This window comes from Pleurodeles waltl, chromosome 11 (genome assembly GCF_031143425.1).
Source record: "Pleurodeles waltl isolate 20211129_DDA chromosome 11, aPleWal1.hap1.20221129, whole genome shotgun sequence".
Lineage (NCBI taxonomy): Eukaryota > Metazoa > Chordata > Amphibia > Caudata > Salamandridae > Pleurodeles > Pleurodeles waltl.
In genome coordinates, this window is record NC_090450.1 from 132,787,656 (window position 1) to 132,808,205 (window position 20,550).

The 20,550-nt window shown below is 46.9% G+C and overlaps 1 protein-coding gene across 2 annotated transcripts in view; it reads right to left on the bottom strand.

Annotated features, from left to right (window-relative positions):
• GFM1 (G elongation factor mitochondrial 1) overlaps positions 1-20,550 on the bottom strand; it is a 178,203-nt gene that overhangs the window by 43,389 nt on the left and 114,264 nt on the right. For both annotated transcript variants that reach the window (XM_069213272.1, XM_069213271.1), the window contains exons 11-13: positions 5,242-5,298; positions 357-494; positions 172-254 (exon numbers count right to left, since the gene is read on the bottom strand). In XM_069213272.1, the coding sequence (XP_069069373.1) occupies positions 172-254; positions 357-494; positions 5,242-5,298 (278 nt within the window). The remainder of the gene's footprint in view (positions 1-171; positions 255-356; positions 495-5,241; positions 5,299-20,550) is intronic.

Consider the following 20,550-nt stretch of genomic DNA (forward strand, 5'->3'; position numbering starts at 1 on the left):
TTCTTTTTTTTTTTTTAGAAAGGGTTCCTCTCCAAGGTTTTTTCCCACTAAAAAGCTATATTGGAAAATAGTCCGCTGACTGTACACTGATGTCTGAGGTGGTAAAAAGACTCAACCTGGAGGCAAAAACACACAACACCGTTTTTTTGTGAAGAAAGACGTTTTACTCACGGCACAGTTGACGTGACAGTTTCTCTGAAAGCAACTTTTGGCTTGCCGGTGACGCAGGGACATCCATACTCTCGTTCCAGGCGCTGTAGAACACATTACACACACAGAATATAACAAAAGGGTTATTCTGAAACGTGGCTAAAAAATACTTAAACTTCTAGGAGGAACAAAGTCAGCCACATTACCTGGGCATAGATTTCGAGGTGCAATTCCCCCATTCCAGAAACGATGGTCTCTTTGCTCTCAGCTTCATAGTGGACTCTAAACGTAGGATCTTCTCTTGTGAACCGGTTAATTCCTTTTGAAAACTTGTCAATATCATTCTTGAAAACAGAGAACATAGCAGGTGTAGATGTTTTACTTCATTGGACATTCAGTAATGACACAATCTTACCAACTAGGCAAGATACACTACCAAAAACGCTAAGGCCAACACGTTTGAACATCAGTACATTTAGTCGCTCATCCAGAGTAGTAACACATCTACTCTAAGGTCTTTAAAGGATAACTAAGAAGGCAAAATGCTACTTTCGTTGTAATTATCTGTAGCCTGTGATGCTGCAGAATCACATGCTTTCAACGCTGCTATCCGGTGTTGGGCACAGGTTTTGCCATTTTTTTCTTCTAAATACAAGTTTCGGCTTCGAGGGAAATCGTGCTCCCCCTTAAAAACCCATAATGCACTAAGACAAAAACTCCTGATCCAATTGTGTTTCTCCCTTTCGCCATCCCCAAAACGAGTCAAACACAGCGAAGCAGGACAGTATGTGTGTGTGAATGTCCACTGTAAATGACGGTATGCAATTCATGTGTAGAATCTGTACCTTTCAATCGTGGCTGGGGAAGTGGGAGGATGCACCTGAATCTACACCATTACAATGCTACATGCTACAGTTACATGGTAAGTAAAATTTTTCTGTTTGTTGCATGTGTACCTGTAGAACATATGCTTTGCACAGACTAGAAAGCAGTGCCCTTCCACTAAAGAGGCGGCTTGAGACTTGACAAGGCAGATGTTTAGAATAATGATTGAAAAAGTGTTTACACGACCTGTACTTCTTATCAGGAGTGAATGTCAACATGGTAATGTTACGTGAATGTGTGTGCTATGGACCACATAGCAATTTCACAGAGATCAGCGAGTGGTACATTTCCCAGGAAGGCTAATATGGCTCTCTGTATACATCTAGAATGTGCGATAAACAACGTGTGAAGAATACGTTTAGCCTTAGCATAGGAGTCTTGGATCCATTCTACTATCCATCTAACAAGTCTTGATTTGGAAGTATGGATTTCCCCAGATGGGTTTTGCGAAGTCAGCAAACATTTCCTTTGTCATGCAAATGGATCTGATCCAGTTTTGACCCAAGCATCCTGCAACTTCTCACCCCCCAGTCACTGGCTGATGAAGGATGATACCCTGAAATCGGTCCCAGGACGCTTGTTTCCGGTCCAGGGAGGACCTGGCCTGGCAGTTTGGGCTGGACTGTTCCAAGGGGAACAGGATCAAGACTGATTTGCATATGGCTGAGTCTAAACTGGGGTGGCATGATGAGCAAAAGAACAATGAATGAAACCCAGATCTGTGACTGGGGGTGAGTGCTAGAAAAGTTTCAACTCTCCGTCCATCATCCTTTTGTGTTGCTAATAAATGGCCCTGCAACCAATGCTAGGCACTTGGTAACAACCCTTAGGGCTGTTGTAAATCCGAAAGGTAGAACTTTAAACTTGTAGTATTGTCCACTTACCATGAATCAGTAATGATGTGCTGATGAATAGGACTGAGAAAGTGATCTACTGTGCAGGGTAATGGAAATGGAATGACGTTGTGCCAGGTGGCGGCCTTTCAGAGCTCCAACAGCACATAAAGGCTTAGTAGCTTATGGCCAAGAATAGGTTGCAGGCCTTCTTCAGCTTGAATCAGTAGCGGAAGTATGCACCATGACCACTTTGGTATGGAGGCACAGATTCAGCAGCACATTTGCTGAGAAGCCCCTGGACCTTCTCTTGCAGCAGTATTTGATGTTCCTGGCTGAATACATGATAGAGAGGTGGGATGTTTGGTGATCTGAAACTAAAAACCTATATATGCCCTTGCTGGACAACAGATAGGATGAACCCCTCTGAGGTTGTTTGCCCCCAATGTAGAAGGAATAACCTGACTTTCCACATACCTCTCCTAGCCCCAATACGTGCTGTATGATTGGAGGAATGGTGAGTAAATCACTGCTTAGAGATTAAGTGTCATTTTCTGGCTCACCTCTACCTTTTCCTCAACTGTTGCTTCTCAAGCCCCTTTGGGTTTGTCCCACCAGAAGCAGCTAATGAGGCTAACTGTTGTGGTGCTGCTGCTTTTGCACCTCCTTGTGCCTGTTGCAAATGAAAAAAAAGATTTTGCCAGTTTGCATCAGTAGCGCACCTACGGCTTTCGTGCGAGCCTTGTAGGGTCTTCATGCTTTCGGTATTGCACCCACCAACTAACCAATTAAACAGTGGTCGTTTTTGAAGGCCTGGAAGGCTGTATAGCTTGATTCCTTATAGCCATAGCCATGTAGAGGTTGAAAATAAGATAATGGTCTATCACCTTGAACTTAGTGTAGCACTTGGGACAGAACTGGAAGGGTGTGTTCTCCATAATGTCCCTCACCCACAAAGTCATTCTTATTTGACAAGGCACCCAGGGAAACCACCTTGTCAAGGTCAACTACAGTGTTTTTTTCAATGATGAAGACCGCAAGTCCGGTCAATGGCATCACATGGTTGCTGATTTAGATCAACTATCCCGGAGCTCCAACAGCATGCCCAAACCGGGTGGAACCAAAAACACAGTCTGAGGGTGAATCTTTGTGCTGGTACATTGTGTGCTTCTGGGAGGGAGCCCAAGTTGTCATGAAACCAGAACCTACACTTGGAAGAAAAACAACTTCCAACATATGCACCTAACACCAAATGGCAAAATGTGCAAAGCATATAATCTACAGCAACACAAACTACAGGCACACTGTTTTGTTAAGAGGCCTATCCTACTTTTCCACCTCTACTATCCTTGGTACATTACCCTAGAAAGCGTCTAATAACATTTTAGATTTTTAAACTCCCACAGATAGTCTAACATGAATCGGATGTCATCTTAACTGTACAGTCCGACTTAAAGGTATTTGTAGGGAATTCCTGTTTAAACACAATCACATCATTACTGCTATGTCTTATCTACTGAAACGTAAGCCTGAGAGTGATGTGAGCAACTGAGAATCTAAGTTAGGGCAAGAAGACCTATCTCGTAAACTAAAAGGCTAAGCTGTATCTTCCTGAGAAGAAACATGCTTGTCCTTCAGCCACATACATCTATGTCAAAAACATTTTCTTCTTGCATCAACTACATACTTAAGTCTTGCTGGCCTCTAGCAATTTAATTAGTCATGGGTTCCCAAAGCCTTTTTACCATTTTACTAGTGGTTTTCACTATGATGGTTTATATCTGCAGTGCAACTGCTAACAGATTCTGGCCACCTGTCTAGAAAAACACCCTTCCAGAAAACAGAAAGGCAGCCGCTCAAACATTTACTGTTTTAAAATACTTTCTGTTAGTTTGACAAGACAAGGCTCTCCCTTTTGCATACTAAAGTGATATAATAGGTTTTAAAAAGTAATTATTTTGTGTCTGACTTTTATAAAAACACCTTTTACTGTTTACTCAAGCAGTACCTAAAAATCCAATGCACCGAAGAAGTAAATTCTCACACTAGAATCTGTAAACAAAAATACTGCGACAAAGCAACGTTGATTGAGGTATACGTCTCAATACGTAATTTAGTTTGTGTAATACCCGGGGCCATCAAATAAAAGCATTTACTCTTCACTTAAAATCAGAAAGTCTGAAAAAATACTTTGTGGTTGATTACTTCTCTGAAAATGGCTTTAAATTGCACTTTGACAGGAGCAAGGTATGTATTTTCAAAGGCTTCACTTGTCACTACCAACCAGAAAAATCAATCAAATAACGGCAAGCACATACACAAGAGATTTAGCATGGAGGTACAGCTTGTAAGATGAGCACTAAGACGATATCACCATGGGCAAAGTAGGGCTTACTCACTCCTAGATTGACTTGTACCAGGAGTTACAATGAATCTACAAAAACAGTCGCAAATTTTATTTATGGGGAAAAATGTTTTATTGAGAAATAGGATGGCTACGAACTTCAATATCATAGCCTAAGATTTTTCTAACTTTATAGCTAGTTTCCAGTCCTTCAGCAAGGTGACATGATATTTGGGCCCTGGTTACAACGTTGATGGTAATTCTGTATTGGGAACAAACTCCAAAGTCGAGCAATATTTGGCCAAGCGTTAATTACTCATGGGCTATTAGACCATGTGCAAATTGCTTACCTAGCACGGTTGTCCCAAACGTTTACAGCAGGCAAAATCTTGTTGGAAAATCTGATATGTTCACTCATGAAGGAGCATGTATTAGGACGCCTGCATACATTCCTAGGTGCCCAAATTGTAATTGTGTGTAACTTCCAAAAAGATTCTTGTGAGGTTTTGCCTAGCCAAAACATGTGGGCAAATAGCGCAGGGTAAGCAATTTGCAGATGGGCAAATCTCAGATATCATTTGTGCATGGGCAAATATGACCCGATTTGGGTGTGGTAAGATTTAAGGAGTAAAAGAAGCTGACTAATTTCATGTCAGTTTTAAAGTGACATTTCTGGCGATCTGTAATAGGCAACACTATTCCTACATTTATAAATAAATCGGCATGAAAGGGCAACAGCTGAAGAGATATGCAGGCATGAAATATTTGTAAATGAAACCGAGGAATATTGGAAAACCATTATAAAACACAGTATCATAGATCCTTGATTGCTCTGATATTAATACTTAACACCAAGTGACATTAAAATCCTAGAAAATCGCTGTTTATGCGAACTGGCACGAGTGTAATTTAAGAATATGTTTTGCTTCTCCTTGATGCAAAAAATACAGCAATTCACAAAAAATGATGTAGTATCAGATTTCAAAACCAATGTGACAATAGATACCAGTTTCATGAAATTAGACTTACCTTGTTTGTAGGCTTCATGGCAACAGAAATGACTGGGTCGGGAACGTGAATTGACTCCTGCAAGATATAAAAGAAAAAAATAAGGTAAAAACATTTTTCAAAATTATGTTTTTCAACTGAATGCACTGTGACAAACGTAAATGTCAATTTGTAATAAAAAAATAAAAATAAAAAAATCTTTAAACGTCCAGAGGAATAGCAATCTTCTATACAAAGTCAGATTCATTTTTAGGTTTGATCTAATTGTGTGTATACAGTTCATGGCATATTATTTAATACAACTTAAAATAGAAGCCCAGGAGATTGGTCTGTGAAAGTACTCTGCACCGGGTTGAGAGAAATATGCAAGCATCATGGCACAGGCTTTGAGTTTTTCTTTCTCACAAGCTAATGCATTTTTGCTGTTTTTAATGGTAACATGGGGAGATTTATTTGCCCGTGAAAGACCAGGCTGTTGCATGGAGGACAAAAGAGGGTGCATAGAATGATTTTGGAGGACTGCCATTAACACTTGCCCTCAATCTAATGAGACAGCCCCAAAGCGTGCACTTCTTACAACGCAGAACGTAGCAGCCGTGGGAGGAGGTGAAAGGAGGAAGGAGCTCACACCACTTAGGGACAGCACTGCCAGTTTGTCAGCCTGTGGTTATCTGGCTTGAGCCCCTCATACTGCGAGTGGTGCGGCTCCACAAGAACGCGGCCGCCAGACTGATTCCCAAACTGCCCAAGAAAGCCCACATCTCCCAGCACCTGAAAGACCTCCACTGGCTCCGGTCCAGATGAGATGCCACTTTAAGCTCCTTACCTGCGCCTACAAGGCCCTCTGAGACCATGAACCCACCTACCTGAACCAACGTCTGCACTTCCACCACCCCCACAGGAACCTCCAGTCCGCACACCTGGCCCTTGCACAGATCCCTCACACCAGCTGCTGCCACGCCAGAGGTCTGTCCTTCTCCCATCCTGCTGCCATGGCCTGGAATACCCTCCCCCTCAACCTCCGTATCTCCCCTACGCTGAATGAATTCAAGAAAGGGCTCTAGACCTGGCTCTTCAAAGGAGGCCTGCTCCAAGCACTTGGATACACTCATGGGTGACAAGCCACACTCTACAAATATCTGCTTGATTAATTGACTGGAGCGGGGAAGAGGAGGCTCCCTTCCACCCGCCTAGTGGTCTTGAGAAGCACTTGGCAATTGTGAAAATGGGCCATCACAGCAGTAGGATGAGCAGAATCACCAGAAGGGTCGCCAGAGGTACAGCTGGATGCATAGCTTCAAAATTACAAAATATAACTTAATAGCTCCACAGAGGAGGAAGTGAGCCACAGCACTAGGTGCAGGGGCACAGGGATGAGCACCACAGTGGGTGGAGGTGGTCAACCTAGATGCCGTTGTGGGTTGTGTATCCTGGAGTGCCAAACCTCCCCATGAACACCCACACCCATCTGTTCTTTGCAGCTTCATAGCACAATGGCACGGACACTAGTAGGGAAGCATCACAGGACTTTTTTGGAGCCGAACCTGAGAGAGCAATGTGGAATACAGGGCCCTTCACTACTGGCCGGGGGGACTAGGCAAGACACAGCAAATTCGAGTTGGGCTAAGTTCCAAAAGGCTGGTAGTGTCTCTACCAAGTCCACAGGAGTAAGGACTTCCCTAAAAAAGTATTGGAAAAATAATAGCTGCCATGTCAAAGAGACTAACTACGGAAGAAGGAGCATATTTTCAAATGGGAAAGTTATGTCACTGTGAAGGAAACATAGATGATCAGACTCCTAAAATTACTGAAATCTCCAAAACAATGAGAGCCATCACTATCAGGGAAGAAATACCCCTAAATGTATTCAGTTCTTTGCTGTGATCCAAGATAGAATCCACTTCTACAATTTCAACAAAGCTATTGGTGGTGCAACAGAGTGGTCCAAGGTTAAATCCTCATTCAGATTTGAGAGTAGGGTCAGGCGAGTAGGCAAATACAGCAAATGCTAGGCCCAAAATAAAGTCCCAGACCAACAAAGAGACCTGGTTTTCTGGGATGAAGTAAGTTAAAAAAATAAAATAAACACAGTACAAACTGAAGTGCACAGCACAAATATCGTTGGCTGGCTATCAACTACCACTGTTTCTGAAAAATGGGAAGGGACCAGTAAAGGGAAAAGATAAGGGCAGACTGTGATATATACAGAGCAATATGCAAAACACACGAAAATAATTAAAAGGTGACGCCCCAGAGCGTTCAGGCTCCTCAAGCTTGCAGTCAAGCAACAATATAGAGGGATCAAATAATGCTGTAGAAACAAGGCTATCTACATGGAAAACTAAGAGGAGGAGCAAGAGACTTAAAGAGGCAATCACACACACAGTTTAACCGAGAACGAATCTGACATGTCTCAAAATAGCTCACATAGAACAATAAAGTACTCATCAACTCTAAGGAGCAATCTAAGCGTCTTAAGTACCCCTTAGGCCCAATGGGTCTATATAGCTCTAGCCTTATGAGAGCAGTAAGGAACCCACTGGCACAAATGTATCAGTAATATCCTGCTACACAAACAGTTGTCAGAACTTCACACAGGTTACTAGTATTCTGCAACACAAGCAGCAGTCAGGTTGTCATTATCACCAAAAATACATATCTCATAATAAACACCTAATGAAGGTCAGGACATCATCATCATGACTGCAACTAAGGGATAGCCTCATCCTTTGCACAGGTCATAAAGAGAAGATCACAAACAAAACGTTAGTGGGCCTATCTCACAGTCCCTAAAATAGTAGTGGTGCTCTTGTCAGAAGAGACCTGCCTTACATCAATCCTAGGGTGCAAAAATTGCAGCACGTAAAACAAAAAAAAACATATTGGTCACCATAAAAGTGTAGGGCCAATCACTCCTGGGCTCCTAACAGGGGTTGTACGGTAGTATGGATGTTTGATGAAGGATACAGAGACACCTGCACCCCTACTATAAGTTATACGGGAGCCAGGGACACACTTGTCCCAATCTAGGAGCTCCTGCGCTCCAATTATAATAATGATGGTGCGATAATGACACAGCAGGGACGGGGCCTCCGTCAATGGTTCCTTTTCCAACCTGCTGGCCAAGTCACAAAGGCCCTTGAAAGTATGCCCCCCAACAGGAGGGGCACACCTGGTAAAGAATGGAGGGGGAAACCCTCCTTGGGCTCCCGGTGCGGGATCTCCAACCAGCCGCTGCCTGCTCCAACAGGGAGACCTCACCTGGTCCTCCCCACGTGTAGGAACCTCTGTGAATGTGGCATTGTGTGGAGAAGAAGGGGTGGCTCCAGCCAGCTCCATCTCCCTCTGTCATTGGAGACCATGCATCTCCTACAGTACATGTCAGGTGGGGAGAGCCTCCTGGCTCAGGACCCCATCCAGCCCAGAGTAAGGCCCCACGGTCCTTGGCAGAGGAGGGGGTCCAGCAGGGGGGATCCTCTCCTGTGGAGGTAGGAATCCCGCAAGCACGCAGCACTGCTCCTTTCTGCATCTTGGGTCACAGTGGTGGCTGGCTCCCAGCGCTCCACACACGCTGCACCTTTCCAAAGAGGAAGGAGGAGGGGGAAAAAAAAAAAAAGGAATGAGGGTCCAGAGACACTGGAAAGTGGAGCGCTCCTCCTGCCCTAGTTTTCGTAACAGGGGCTAAGGAGCGGGACGTAGCACCCCACAGACGATGGGCTCCTCAGGAGGAACCAAGGGGCAGACAGTCCAGCACACACAACAAGAAGTTCACGTGGCAGTTCCATTTATCTGCCCGAGGGACCTTGGCAGTCCAGAGTTAGGGGAAAGGCTGGCAGCAGGGCAACATACAGAAAAGTTTCGGTCCCAAGCCAAAAGTGCTTTGAAAATGTGGGGACAACCCCCTGTACTTATACTCATTTTGCGCAGCTTCCTTAACAGGGGGAGAGGGGGCTCCAACCAGCACTAACCGGTTCCAGGCCCCCTCTTTCCTCCAGCACTGGCTCCAGATATTAGTAGAGGGTAAATGAGCCCTTTGAAAGAGGCTGGGCACAGCCTTTACAGATGCAGATGTGCCCTGCCTCTACCTCTCCCAGTCCAGGAAGATCATTCAATATGTAGATGCAATCTTGTAAGACCTCCACCCTCCCTGTGTACAGGCCGTCTGAGAAGTATGCACAAAGCCCAGCTGTCACTCTGCCCCAGACATGGATTGGACTCAAGCTGCAACATACCAGAGTCATAAATGCAGCGAAATGTGCACTTTCTAAAAGTGGCATTTCTATAATGGTAATAAAAAGTCCACCTACACCAGTAAGCACCATTTCTCACTACCATTCCAACCATAACAAACATAAACATGCCTGTATTACCCCTCATTGATTAGACAATATCACTTACACATATGTAAGGGAATTTCCAATGGCACCATACGAGAGGAGCAGCACTCAAGGTGGTGAGAAACTTCATGGGCTGTTTGTCACTACTAGGACATGTAGTACATATAGACATATGTCCTATATTTTACATACACATAGAACCCTGCCCATAGGGCTAGCTAGGGCCTAACTTAAGGATGACATATATAGTAAAAGGGGAGTTACAGATCTGGCAAGTAAATTTAAATGACAGGTCCCTGTGGCAGTAGACTGCGCATGCAGGCCCTGTAGTAGCAGGCCTGAGGCAGGAGGTGTGGCACAATGGTTAGGGCGGCAGGCCCTGATGCAGAGATCTGGACAGGGACCAGGGTTCAATTCCCGCCTCGGTGGGTCTTGGGCTCAATTCCCATGGACCAGATAATTCTCGGCTCGGTGCCTAATCTAATTAATGGGTCCTATTCTGTAACTCTGGGCAATAGCTTGCTTAATCTCCACAACGGTCCTCACAGCGCTTGGATGCCTGGCTTCACCCTGGGGGTTGCCCAGGAGTGGGCCCCTCACAGGGAAAAAGCCAGGAGGGGTTCCACAGCGGTATGCGTACAGCGCCTTGAGACCCTAACGGGTGAGTAGTGCGCTATACAAGTGCAACGTTTACAGTTTACAGGTTTAAAAGGATACTTCTGTGGGTGGCGCAAGCTGCACTGCAGGTCCACTAGTAGCATTTAATTTAAAGGCCATGGGTATAGGGATACCACTTTACAAGGGACTTATCAGTAAATTAAATGTACCAATCAGGTGTAAGTCAATCATACCAAGTTTATAAGGGAAAGCACATGCACTTTAGTACTGATCAGCAAGGGTAAAGTGCTCAGAGTCCTAACGTCAACAAAAAGGGGTCAGAAAAAATAAGGAGGAGGAAGGCTAAAGGTTTAGGGATGACCATGTGAAAAGGGCCAGGTTCAACAACTCTCGACTTTGACAGTGGATGACCTGAATATGCAGTCACTTAAGATGGATGACCAAATAGACATTCTATCGAAAATAGCAACACAATTGATAGCAAACTAGAGGGTCAGCTACTTGGAACAAACTGGTTTTGTAGTGAAATAGTGAAAACTAGGGACCACCAGCATACTACATTTAATGATGACAGGTTGGATACAGATCGAAAAGGATCTTAAGTTACAATGAATAAGACTTCAACATCGTTGGTAATTACAATAGCAGATTTAAACACTTAAAACATCGGCAGTAGCACTTGGGGGACCAAAGTAGGACTTAGTCCAAATATAAACAATCATCAATCGAACAATCAAATACACTCTTGGGAAATTAGGCTTCAAGCTTTACACCCAGTATGAATGAGGCAACAACTACAAACGTCTCTCCACATTTACAAACAAGCCATCAATTAGAGGGCGAGACAAACTAGACAAACTGAAAGGCTCACTTTTGGAGCACACAGAGCTGCCTTTGATGGGCTTTTCAGATAATACTGACGGAAATGAGTGCGCTATAAGCAATAGAGGCCAACTAAATCTATCCAGGAAGAACACAAAGGACAAGAGCAATAATCAAAGCAATCTCTTAAAGTTTTATCCTATCAGACCACAAATGACCAGAGTTAACCACTGAGACATATCTAGTATAAACACAGCCAGACTGGAAGGTGTCAACCTGCACCAATCATGTAAAATGGCGTCAGGAGGGCCAACCGCTGAGCAAATAAAAAGACTCAAGAGCATCTTCTCTTTGGTGCTAAACCAGGTGGAGAGGACAAACGTGTCAGGTCATGGTGAACTAAGACCAACAAAAGAGAAAAAAATTCAAAAGGCAAATTAGAGTCCCGAAAGAGCAACTCAATCTTGCAAGGATAGCAACAGGAATCGGAAACACTATGAAAAGTACCCGAAAGCATTTAAACTAATATACTGTCTATTCTGAGGGCAAAGTGTGGACACACAAAAGGACTTCAAACATGTGGATGAGAAGGGCCAGAATTCGCAGTTGGGTAAAGGAAGGAAAAGAGAAACTAACATTACTCAGGGCTTAGGTCCGGTCATCCAGGGCTCAGTCTGACACTGACCATGTGCAACTACATCCAAATAACGCTAATTCTAGGCAAATCAATCATTAGCCTACAGTGGTCGTCAAGACAAAGGAATTGGCACTGGACACAAGAAGGAGCGGCCACGAGACATTGACAACCCGGCTTGCTGTCTGGATGGAACAGAACAACATAGTAACCACTCAAACATACATGTGAATTAGTTCAAAGTTCATTTATCAGAGGAACAAGCAAGTAAAAACCAGCTTGAGCAATCCAGTGCTCGTTCAGTTGTATTATTGCCTCAATATCACAGTGAAGGCTTATATGACATATTAAACAGAGGCCCCCTATTATGGCTATTTTCCACGATGACAGTTATCCAACATCAAACCGAGTAACATAGGATGTGTGGCCTTTTTACAGAACAAATATACAGTGGAAATTGAGCATATTGGGTGGGACAACAAACTGCTATGCGACAGAAACAACTAATCTCATCAAATCCCAAAGAACTGTGTTTCTAGATTGGGGCATTGACACAGCTCACGTATCCACACCATTAGGTGTGTCAGAGGCAACACGGATATTATCTCCCAAAAAAGAGAAGGCTGTGAAAGCGTGCACCTGGAGAAGTGCAAGGGGAACCCAGAAAGAAATTGTCAAACGGGGGAAAACTCCATTGTTCAAATGAGGTTGGAGAATGGATAATTTGATCGGCAAACTATACATTATAACGATGCAAACAAAGCAGAATCAAAGCAGTGGGGCTTGCTCCCAGGAATTTTATCATCAACCACAGTCACGTGTTAGTCAAGAACCTAGGTTACACTTATGCCAATAGCAATCAGCTATATCTGATTTCCAGGAATTTGGCAGGCACAAATTAATTAAAAACAGGTACTAAACTAACGGGATTGCTCAACACATTTTCAATAACTTGTCGGCTGGAAACCTGGGTAAAGGACAAAGTGGCATTGATAGGTTACATCACAAAGACAAAACCAGCAATGAAACTTTCATAGCGTGGTTGGCTATCTGGCAGACTTGTAACATGCATTTCATCCATGGTGAACATTACGTGGCCAGCTGCGGAGATATCCTGAAACTATATTCTAGTAACTGACCTTAATTTCCAAAATGGCCACAGTTGCTCCCACTGTGGAGACTAAAATTCAGCGGCATCCTAAGACATTTTACTTACTGTGGTCCTTGCTGGGACCCTGCTGCTACCCTGAAACACAGCAGCACCTATAATTCTGGGCACTGACGGGCGACAGGGCATGGTCAGCTAGCAGCGTTTTTCGCTAGCTCCGATGGCCCAAATAACACCCGGAGTTTATCCTGCCACCTAAGCAGCATCAATGCTACTAAACTTTGCCCCGGCTGCACTGGGCAGAAATTGGGGTTTGGATTTGGCCCAGTAAGAGTTTTGTGAGCATCTTTTAGAGAACCTGGCTGTGGCTTTAGGCCCTTGACAAAATGGCAGCAGCCGGGTGCAGAGCCATTGCAACCACAAGTTGGAGCAGAGACACGAAGGTGAGGCGATTCATGACTGGGCAGCCCTGGGGTTGGCACTGCAGATGGACACCAGTGGCAGTGGTAAAAGCCTGGCCCTGAGTGAGCCCAGGCATTAAGAGCCAGGAGACCTGGGAGGAGGCACAGCTCTGACTACGGATCGAGATGACGGCGGCTGGGTTTGGAGGCCATCAACCAGCCAGATTGGAGTGACGACAGGCACTTGGGTCCAGCCCCCAGCTGCTCAGGAACTAACTGCTCCTTTCTATTTCCCCCTCACCCCTCCCCACCCCCTCACCCCCTCACCTACAGCATTGCACAGGGAGTGGGCTGAGGTCCCTCAGGGTCCAAGGACCTTGCAGGTGGTGGGTCCGAGGGGACATGGCGACAGACCCAAAGGGGAGGCACTGAGCAGTCCCCATGCACAAAGGGGCTCTTGTGAGACTGCAGAGGGTGGACATGCAGATCCATTGACTCCCTGTGTCGTACCTTGCCTGCTGCTGGGGCCCTCTCCCTTTCTCTCAAGACATTGGAGTGTGGCACAGGTGTACCGCAGACCATGGGGGCATGTAGAGATGGTGAATGTGGCAGCAGACAGACACGTACGGGAACTGGCAGCCACTGGAGGGGACAGGGCTGATTTCCAGGTCTCAGCGCACTGCCCTGCCCAGGGCAACAACCGACTTCACACTGCTGCGACAACAGAGAAGGGCTTGAGTGAGTGGGTCCACTAAGCTGGTGGCGGGAGAGCTGTTGAAGCCATTGGCCAGGGGCCCTTGTGGGGCACTCAGGAGGGGTGGTCAAGCACTATAAGGATAACCAGGTGCATTTGGGGCCCTGGTGGCGGGGAGCTTGAGCTCCCTTCTGCCCCCCTGATGGGCTGTGGACACTGTACTAAGCCCCACCCAGGAAAGATTTGACCATACCGGACTGGTCTCCAGTTGTTTGGGGATCGAGCGGTACCAGTGCTGCCTGATCTAGGGGTGTCCCACTGCTGACTGGCCACCGGCCCGATTTCTCCAGTAACTCTTTGTCCTCCTTTTCCTTGTTGCAGCGCTGCAGGATCCTGTGGCCGAGGCCCTCCTGGAACCCATCCTTCTCAGGCCATGGTGGGGAAGTATCACACAATCAGAGGGTGCCGCAGCTGCAGTCTTGGACCCTTTTGCAACGGGTGAGGCGATTACTTACCTGACTATTGGGCCTTTGCCCCTGGTAATCCCTCCGTATTGACTCCACCTGTGTGTGGTGGTGTTCTTACCTGAGCTAAAGAAAGATCCTAAACCCCTGAGGCGGAGGAAAATGGACCACTATTCCAAGGCGGTGGCTCCACTGTCTGAGCAGGATGTGGGGGTGCCAACTATCCCAGATAACACAGTGCTGCTTTTGGCAATCCAATCCTCCCAGGAGGTTCTGGAGGTTGAAATCCGATGTCTCTCTCCTACGACAGGACCAATGCAAGGTGTCTACAAGGGTCACTAAGGCCAGGACCAGGATCACTGAAGTAGAGGATGCATGCTTCAGGGAGGCATAGCCAGAGTCCGTGACACCGCCAACAATGTGGTCTGGGGACTGGAGGATGTTGATACCCGTGGACAACCTGAGCTCTGTGGGCTTCCCTGAAGGAGTCGAGGGCACCAACATGTGGCCCTTTTTGAAGCAATGGTTTCTTTCTTCCCAGCTGACAAGTGCTCCTCCTGCTTTGTCACAGAGCGTGCCAACAGGGCCCTCTGTGGAAGGCATCCCTGTGGGGCTCCCCCACGGCAGGGACAGCATGTTTTTTTAAACTTCCTCTACCAGCACATGTTACTGTGAGAGGTACACCGCATGGGTGAAATACGACACAGGAACTCAAAAATCCTGGTGTTCCTGGATTGCACACGTGAAGTCCAGAGGCAGTGCCATTCCTCCAACTTCATTAAAATGACGCCGCTGGCTCTTCAAATACAATACTTGTTGCCTAAAAAACTCAAGGTCTTTCACCAGGCGAAGTAAATTTTCTTTCAATCGCTGGTCGAGGCTTGGGCATGGGTGGAGGAGCGCCCATGACTGACTAGACAGGAGGAGGAATTGTCCCGCCTGAGTTCCATCACTGCGGCAGGTGCACAACCCAAGGACAAATTGTTGAGGAGGAGATGACTAGGCCAGAGCACAGCACCTGGCCGTGAAGCGACTCCTTGGCAGATTTGCGGCATATTCAGAATGTTGGATTATCCTCTAATACAGAAGGGGAGCAGCACATGGTATCCAAAAAGATAAGTCAGACAGCCCGTCAGAAGTGGTAACGCAGAGCCCCATGGAGGGGGAGTGTTTGTTGGACTTAAATGGAGGCCCAGATCCTGCATCTTAAAGAGATGCCAGGGTCCAGGACTAACCCCTTTATTCATATTAAGCCTAAAAGATGGAGTATGGGGATTTGGCACGCAGAAGGGGGCAAACAAAAAAAAAAAAGATGGCCACATTGCCCCACTTGTGTGAGTCAGGGGACAAGGTATGCAAGCTCCTTGTGGGACTGAGTAGATGGGAAATGGAGGCCTGCTGGGTGCATACCCTCATAGGTCAGATGGTGGACTACTTACCACCAACTTGCGTATTGCAAAGGAGTTCACTCATTATTATAAATCATTATATAAAGCCCAACACCTCTTTGCTCTCCAAAACATTACGTAATACTAAGCTGCAGTCCACACTCCCATGCTGAGTCCCAAGTGTGCCTAGAAGGGAATTTAATACTAAGTGAGGAAAAGGTGGCAACTGCAAAGTTGCGACCAGGCAATACGCTGGGACCAAACAACATTCCGGCAGAATGTTTCATACACTATGCCGGACAACTAGGGCCACATTTGTTGAACATGTTCCGGGAGGTAGGGGCGTAGGGGAGGTTGCCTCCAGGCCTGCAGAAAGCCACTGTTGCCATGATCCCAAAGAAAGGTAAACCCAGGGACCGGTGCAATTCCAATTGCCTGATCGTGCTAATAAATGCAGAACTTAGGATATTGCCCACAGTTTTAGCTACACACTAATTATATACACAATAGCAATCAGCAATTAGCATAACAACAACAAGCGTTGGTAATATGTAGCGAAAATAGTGAGGGCCTTAGGGGAGGGACAAACCATATACTGAGAAAGTGGAATGCGAAATACATTCCCCCAACCAAGGATGTGGAATTGTTAGAGGGGAGCTGGAAGAGCTAGAAACCCCAGGAGGTAAGTACCTAAGTGACCCCCACCGACCAGAAGAGTAGAGGTCCCCAAAGTCTAACAGGAGGGCTTGGAAAAACGATTGTAAAAGAACAGGACCAGCCTAGAAGAAACCAACAGTGGATTCTGAAAGAGAAGGACCTTAAAAGAAGGGGACAGAGTCCAGTCCACAATAATGTGTCCAGTGGGGGCAGGGGCTACTACCCACCCTTCCGTGGATGTAGAACCTAGTCAAAGGGTAGAAGAAGAAGACTGGCAGTAGAGTCCAGGAGCCAAAGAGGAGTCCTTGGAATGGTGCAGATGGTGTAGCAAAAGAAGAGTTGCAAGGCTGAAGAGGACCAGCAAAGCCCAGGGGACTCGACCCTTGGAGGGGGAGTCCAGGGTGGCCCTCAGCAGTTGGGAGAGCACACAGAAGCAGTCACATCCCCCCCCAAGGCAACCAACTAGCAGCAGGCACAGTGAGTCTCAGTGAGGCACAGTAGGCACACCTGAAGAGGAGTTCCACGTCGCTGGAGCAGCAGAAAGGAGACTGTGCTTGGAAGAAAGAAGTGCTGGAGCAGGGGCTATTCGGAGCCTGAAAATCCCTCAGAGAAGGAGCAAGCAGAACTTGGTAGCCGCAAGAGTCACGGTGCACAGAGGTACTGTCCTGCAAGGACAGGCAAGGACTTACCATCTCCCAAGTTGGACAGCAGGCAAAGAGGACCAGGGGGACAACTCCACACCACCACCTGTGAGGCAGGATCCACCCAGTTCCAGAGCAGGGCAGATCCACACAGCTGCACTTATTTGCAGTTGGTGCCTGCAGATGCAGAGGAGGGACTCCTTAACTCCAAGGAAGATTCCTTCTTGCTTCTTGGTGCAGGCTGAAGTCTCGGCGACCCCAGAGGATGCACTGGGGAAATGTTGTAGTTGTTAAAAGGAGCCAAAGGAGCAATGTTGCAAACCAAAGTCGTCGCCAAAGTTCCATCTTTGTCGGTTCCTGAAGAGTCCAGTTGCAGTTCCAGTGGTCAGAAGTCGAAGTAAACAATGAAGAGGAGTCCTGGGGGAGTCTTGCACGTCGAATCTGGGGACCCCACCCTTAAGGGTGTCCCTAAATATCCCTAAAAGGGGCTTTGATCACCTAGTAAGGTGACTACCTATCAGGAGAGGTCTGTGATGTCACCTGCCTATCCCGGCAACTCAGATGCTCCCAGAGGCCTCTGCATGTCTTGGTTTCAAGATAGAAGAATCAAGTGACCACCTGGAGGAGCTCTGGGCACCACCCCTGGGGTGGTGATTGACAGGGGAGTGGTCACTCTGCTTTCCTTTGCCCATTTTCACGCCAGAGCAGGGACAGGGGGTCCCTGGACTGGTGCAAACCGGGTTATTCAAGGAGAGCACCAAATGTGCCCTTCAAAAGCAAACCGGTGGCTTGGGGAGGCTACCCCTCACAAGCCTTGTGACACCTATTTACAAGGGAGAGGTTGTTGCCTCCCTCTACCAAAGGAAATCCTTTGTTCTGCCTTCCCCTGCCTGAGCTGGTGGAGCAGAGTAAAGCTGAAACCTGTCTTAGGGGTGGTAGCAGCACGGGCTGCCAAGAAAAGCCCAGGAGACTGGTAGGAGCAATACTGGGGGTCCTCTAAGGAGCCCCCAGAGTGTATGGGATCATACAACCAATACTGGCAACAGTATTGGGGTATGATTCCGACAGGTTTGACACCAAACATGCCCAGGTTCGGAGTTACCATTATGTAGCTGGACACAGGTAAAATGGCTTTCCAGCACTTACTAAGTCCAGTGTAATGGAGCTGGAGTTCGTAGGAGTACGTCTGATCATGCAGGGGTGTGCCCTCATATACAGGGACCGGCACCCTCTGGGCTAGGAGGGCCTACCACAGGGGTGACTTACAGTGACCTAGTGCAGTGACCTGTGGTGAAAGGGTGCATGCATCTTTTCACGCAGGCTGCAATGGCAGGCCTGCAGACACATTCTGCATGGGCTCCCATGGGTGGCACAATACATGCTGCAGCCCATGGGGAACCCCTGGTGCCCCAGTGCCCTGGGCACCTAAGTATCATATACTAGGGACCTACAAGGTGGCCTCTGTATGCCAATTGTGGGGTGTACAAAGTTCTAGGCAACCAAATTTAGAGGAAGAGAGCACAATCAGTGATGTCCTTATTACAGGATCCCAGTGAAAATAGTCTAAGCTTTGTGTCATCAGGCAAAAAGTGGGGGCTAACCATGCCAAAAAGAGGGTACTTTCTTATAGGTTGCAGTGCTGTATTGCAATCCAGTAGCAGCAGTTGGAGGGAATGGGGTGTTGTCCTCCGAGTTCCCGATTGGGAGAGGGACCAGACAGGGATGTCTGCTATCCCCGCCCCTATTTACCATTACGGTGAAGTTCCTTGCCTGTACAGTGTCTGGGAATTCTGAATATCGGACACTGATGAGGTCCAAGAAAAAAATATCACTCTATGCTGATGATGTACGTCTGTACATCACTGCACCAGAAACCAAAATCCCGGTGCTCTCTCAGATTTTTCAAAATTATGGGGCACACCAGGGTATAAGATTAATTGGATAAATTAGGTGCTGTAAACCCTGCAGTCAGATGCTCCCACAGGGGTTGCTGACGGCCCTGGTTGGTTTTCAGTACATGGGGATTTTCGATATACCACAGCAAGAGCTCTGTTTATGCCACAACCTGGGGAGGGCGGAGTTCAATTTTGAAGCTGATGCTGTGAGCTGGAGGGGGCTTCTTCCGTTGCTGGGACAGGGGGCCTTCTTTAAAATGATTATGCTGCCCAAGTTGCTCTATGTGCTCCAGAACACCTATTATCAGATTGCACAGGCAGTGTTCACTAGAACAGCTGGGGAAGTAGGGACTCTGATCTGGGATGGGGGGGCAACCCTAGAGTGTCGCTCAGAACACAGCAGCACAACTCATACTATAGAGGGATCAATCTACCCGACAGAGGCATACTATTGGACAGCCCATTTAATTAATATCCATGAATGGATTTTTGCACCCCAAGATCATTCCACGTTAGGCTAGAACGAGCTATGTTGCAGCCTAGATCCCATCTACACTATCTCTATGGTGGGCGGGGGGCTCAGCAGCGGTCACTAGCAACTAGGGTGTCTTTGGCGGCCTGGCATAAGGCAACAAAAAAGATTGGCTGGACACACAGTCACCACGGAAACACCTCTTTGAAGAGGAACAAGGGTGGGAGAACTGAAATGGGAGACAAATGGCATATCTACAGTTGGGAATATCGTGGAGTTGGTGATCTAATGCCCTTCTCCTCTGTTTAACAACAATACACTCTACACCCAACAGAACTCCTGAAATATGCTCAGTTGCAACACACTCGGTGGGCCCGGGGAATGGGGAGACAGATCCTGGAATATGCCCCACTAGAAGTGCAGCTACTCATGGAGGCGATGGAGAAGGGAGCCATCTCTCTAATGTATAAGACGTTGAATAGTAACATGCCACACAATCTGGGTTCACTTCGAGGGACAAAGGTAAGGAACGGGAGGGGGAGAGGTAAGGGGGATCTGTAGGACATGGACTGTGAGGCAGTGCTGATTTTTCTATAAACAGGTTTTATTGAGAGGTTTTTGGGCAACACATTACAGCTTAAACTAGAAATTAAGCCTTTGTGACCCTTCTCTTGCACTGAATATGCACAGGTCCACAAAAAAGTAATACAAGCTCAGACACATTACAAGCGCACCAGAACTCCTCCACCATCCACATTCTTGAGATATTCCCATACTGAGCAAAAGTGAAGCTTTCACTGGAATATCGCTGTGTCTGTTCTAGTAAAATTTCAATGGAGTGTAGCATGTGTGGGAGAGGGGGCAAAGGACTGATCTCTTGGAAGAGCACCATCAGGATACCACAAAGTTGGTATCCAGTCGCACCAGTACTTCCCAGTGGAGCTAGTGGGGCAAGGGCAGCCGATGTCCCTAGTCAAGTCCCCCGATCCTGCCCCTCCAGCTCTTTTAAGCAGTCTATCAGGGCTTCCCAGGCCCCAGCAAACCATAATGGTCGTAGTCCTCTCCTGGCTTCTCTCAGGAGTACTTTCCCTTTATAAGTGGCCCGTCTACCGAGTTCCTGTGCCAGGCTTCAATAAGAGGTCCACCTGGTGCATTCCTGGGAGGTGGCGCTGATGCATCCTAGAGAGGTGGCCATAAAA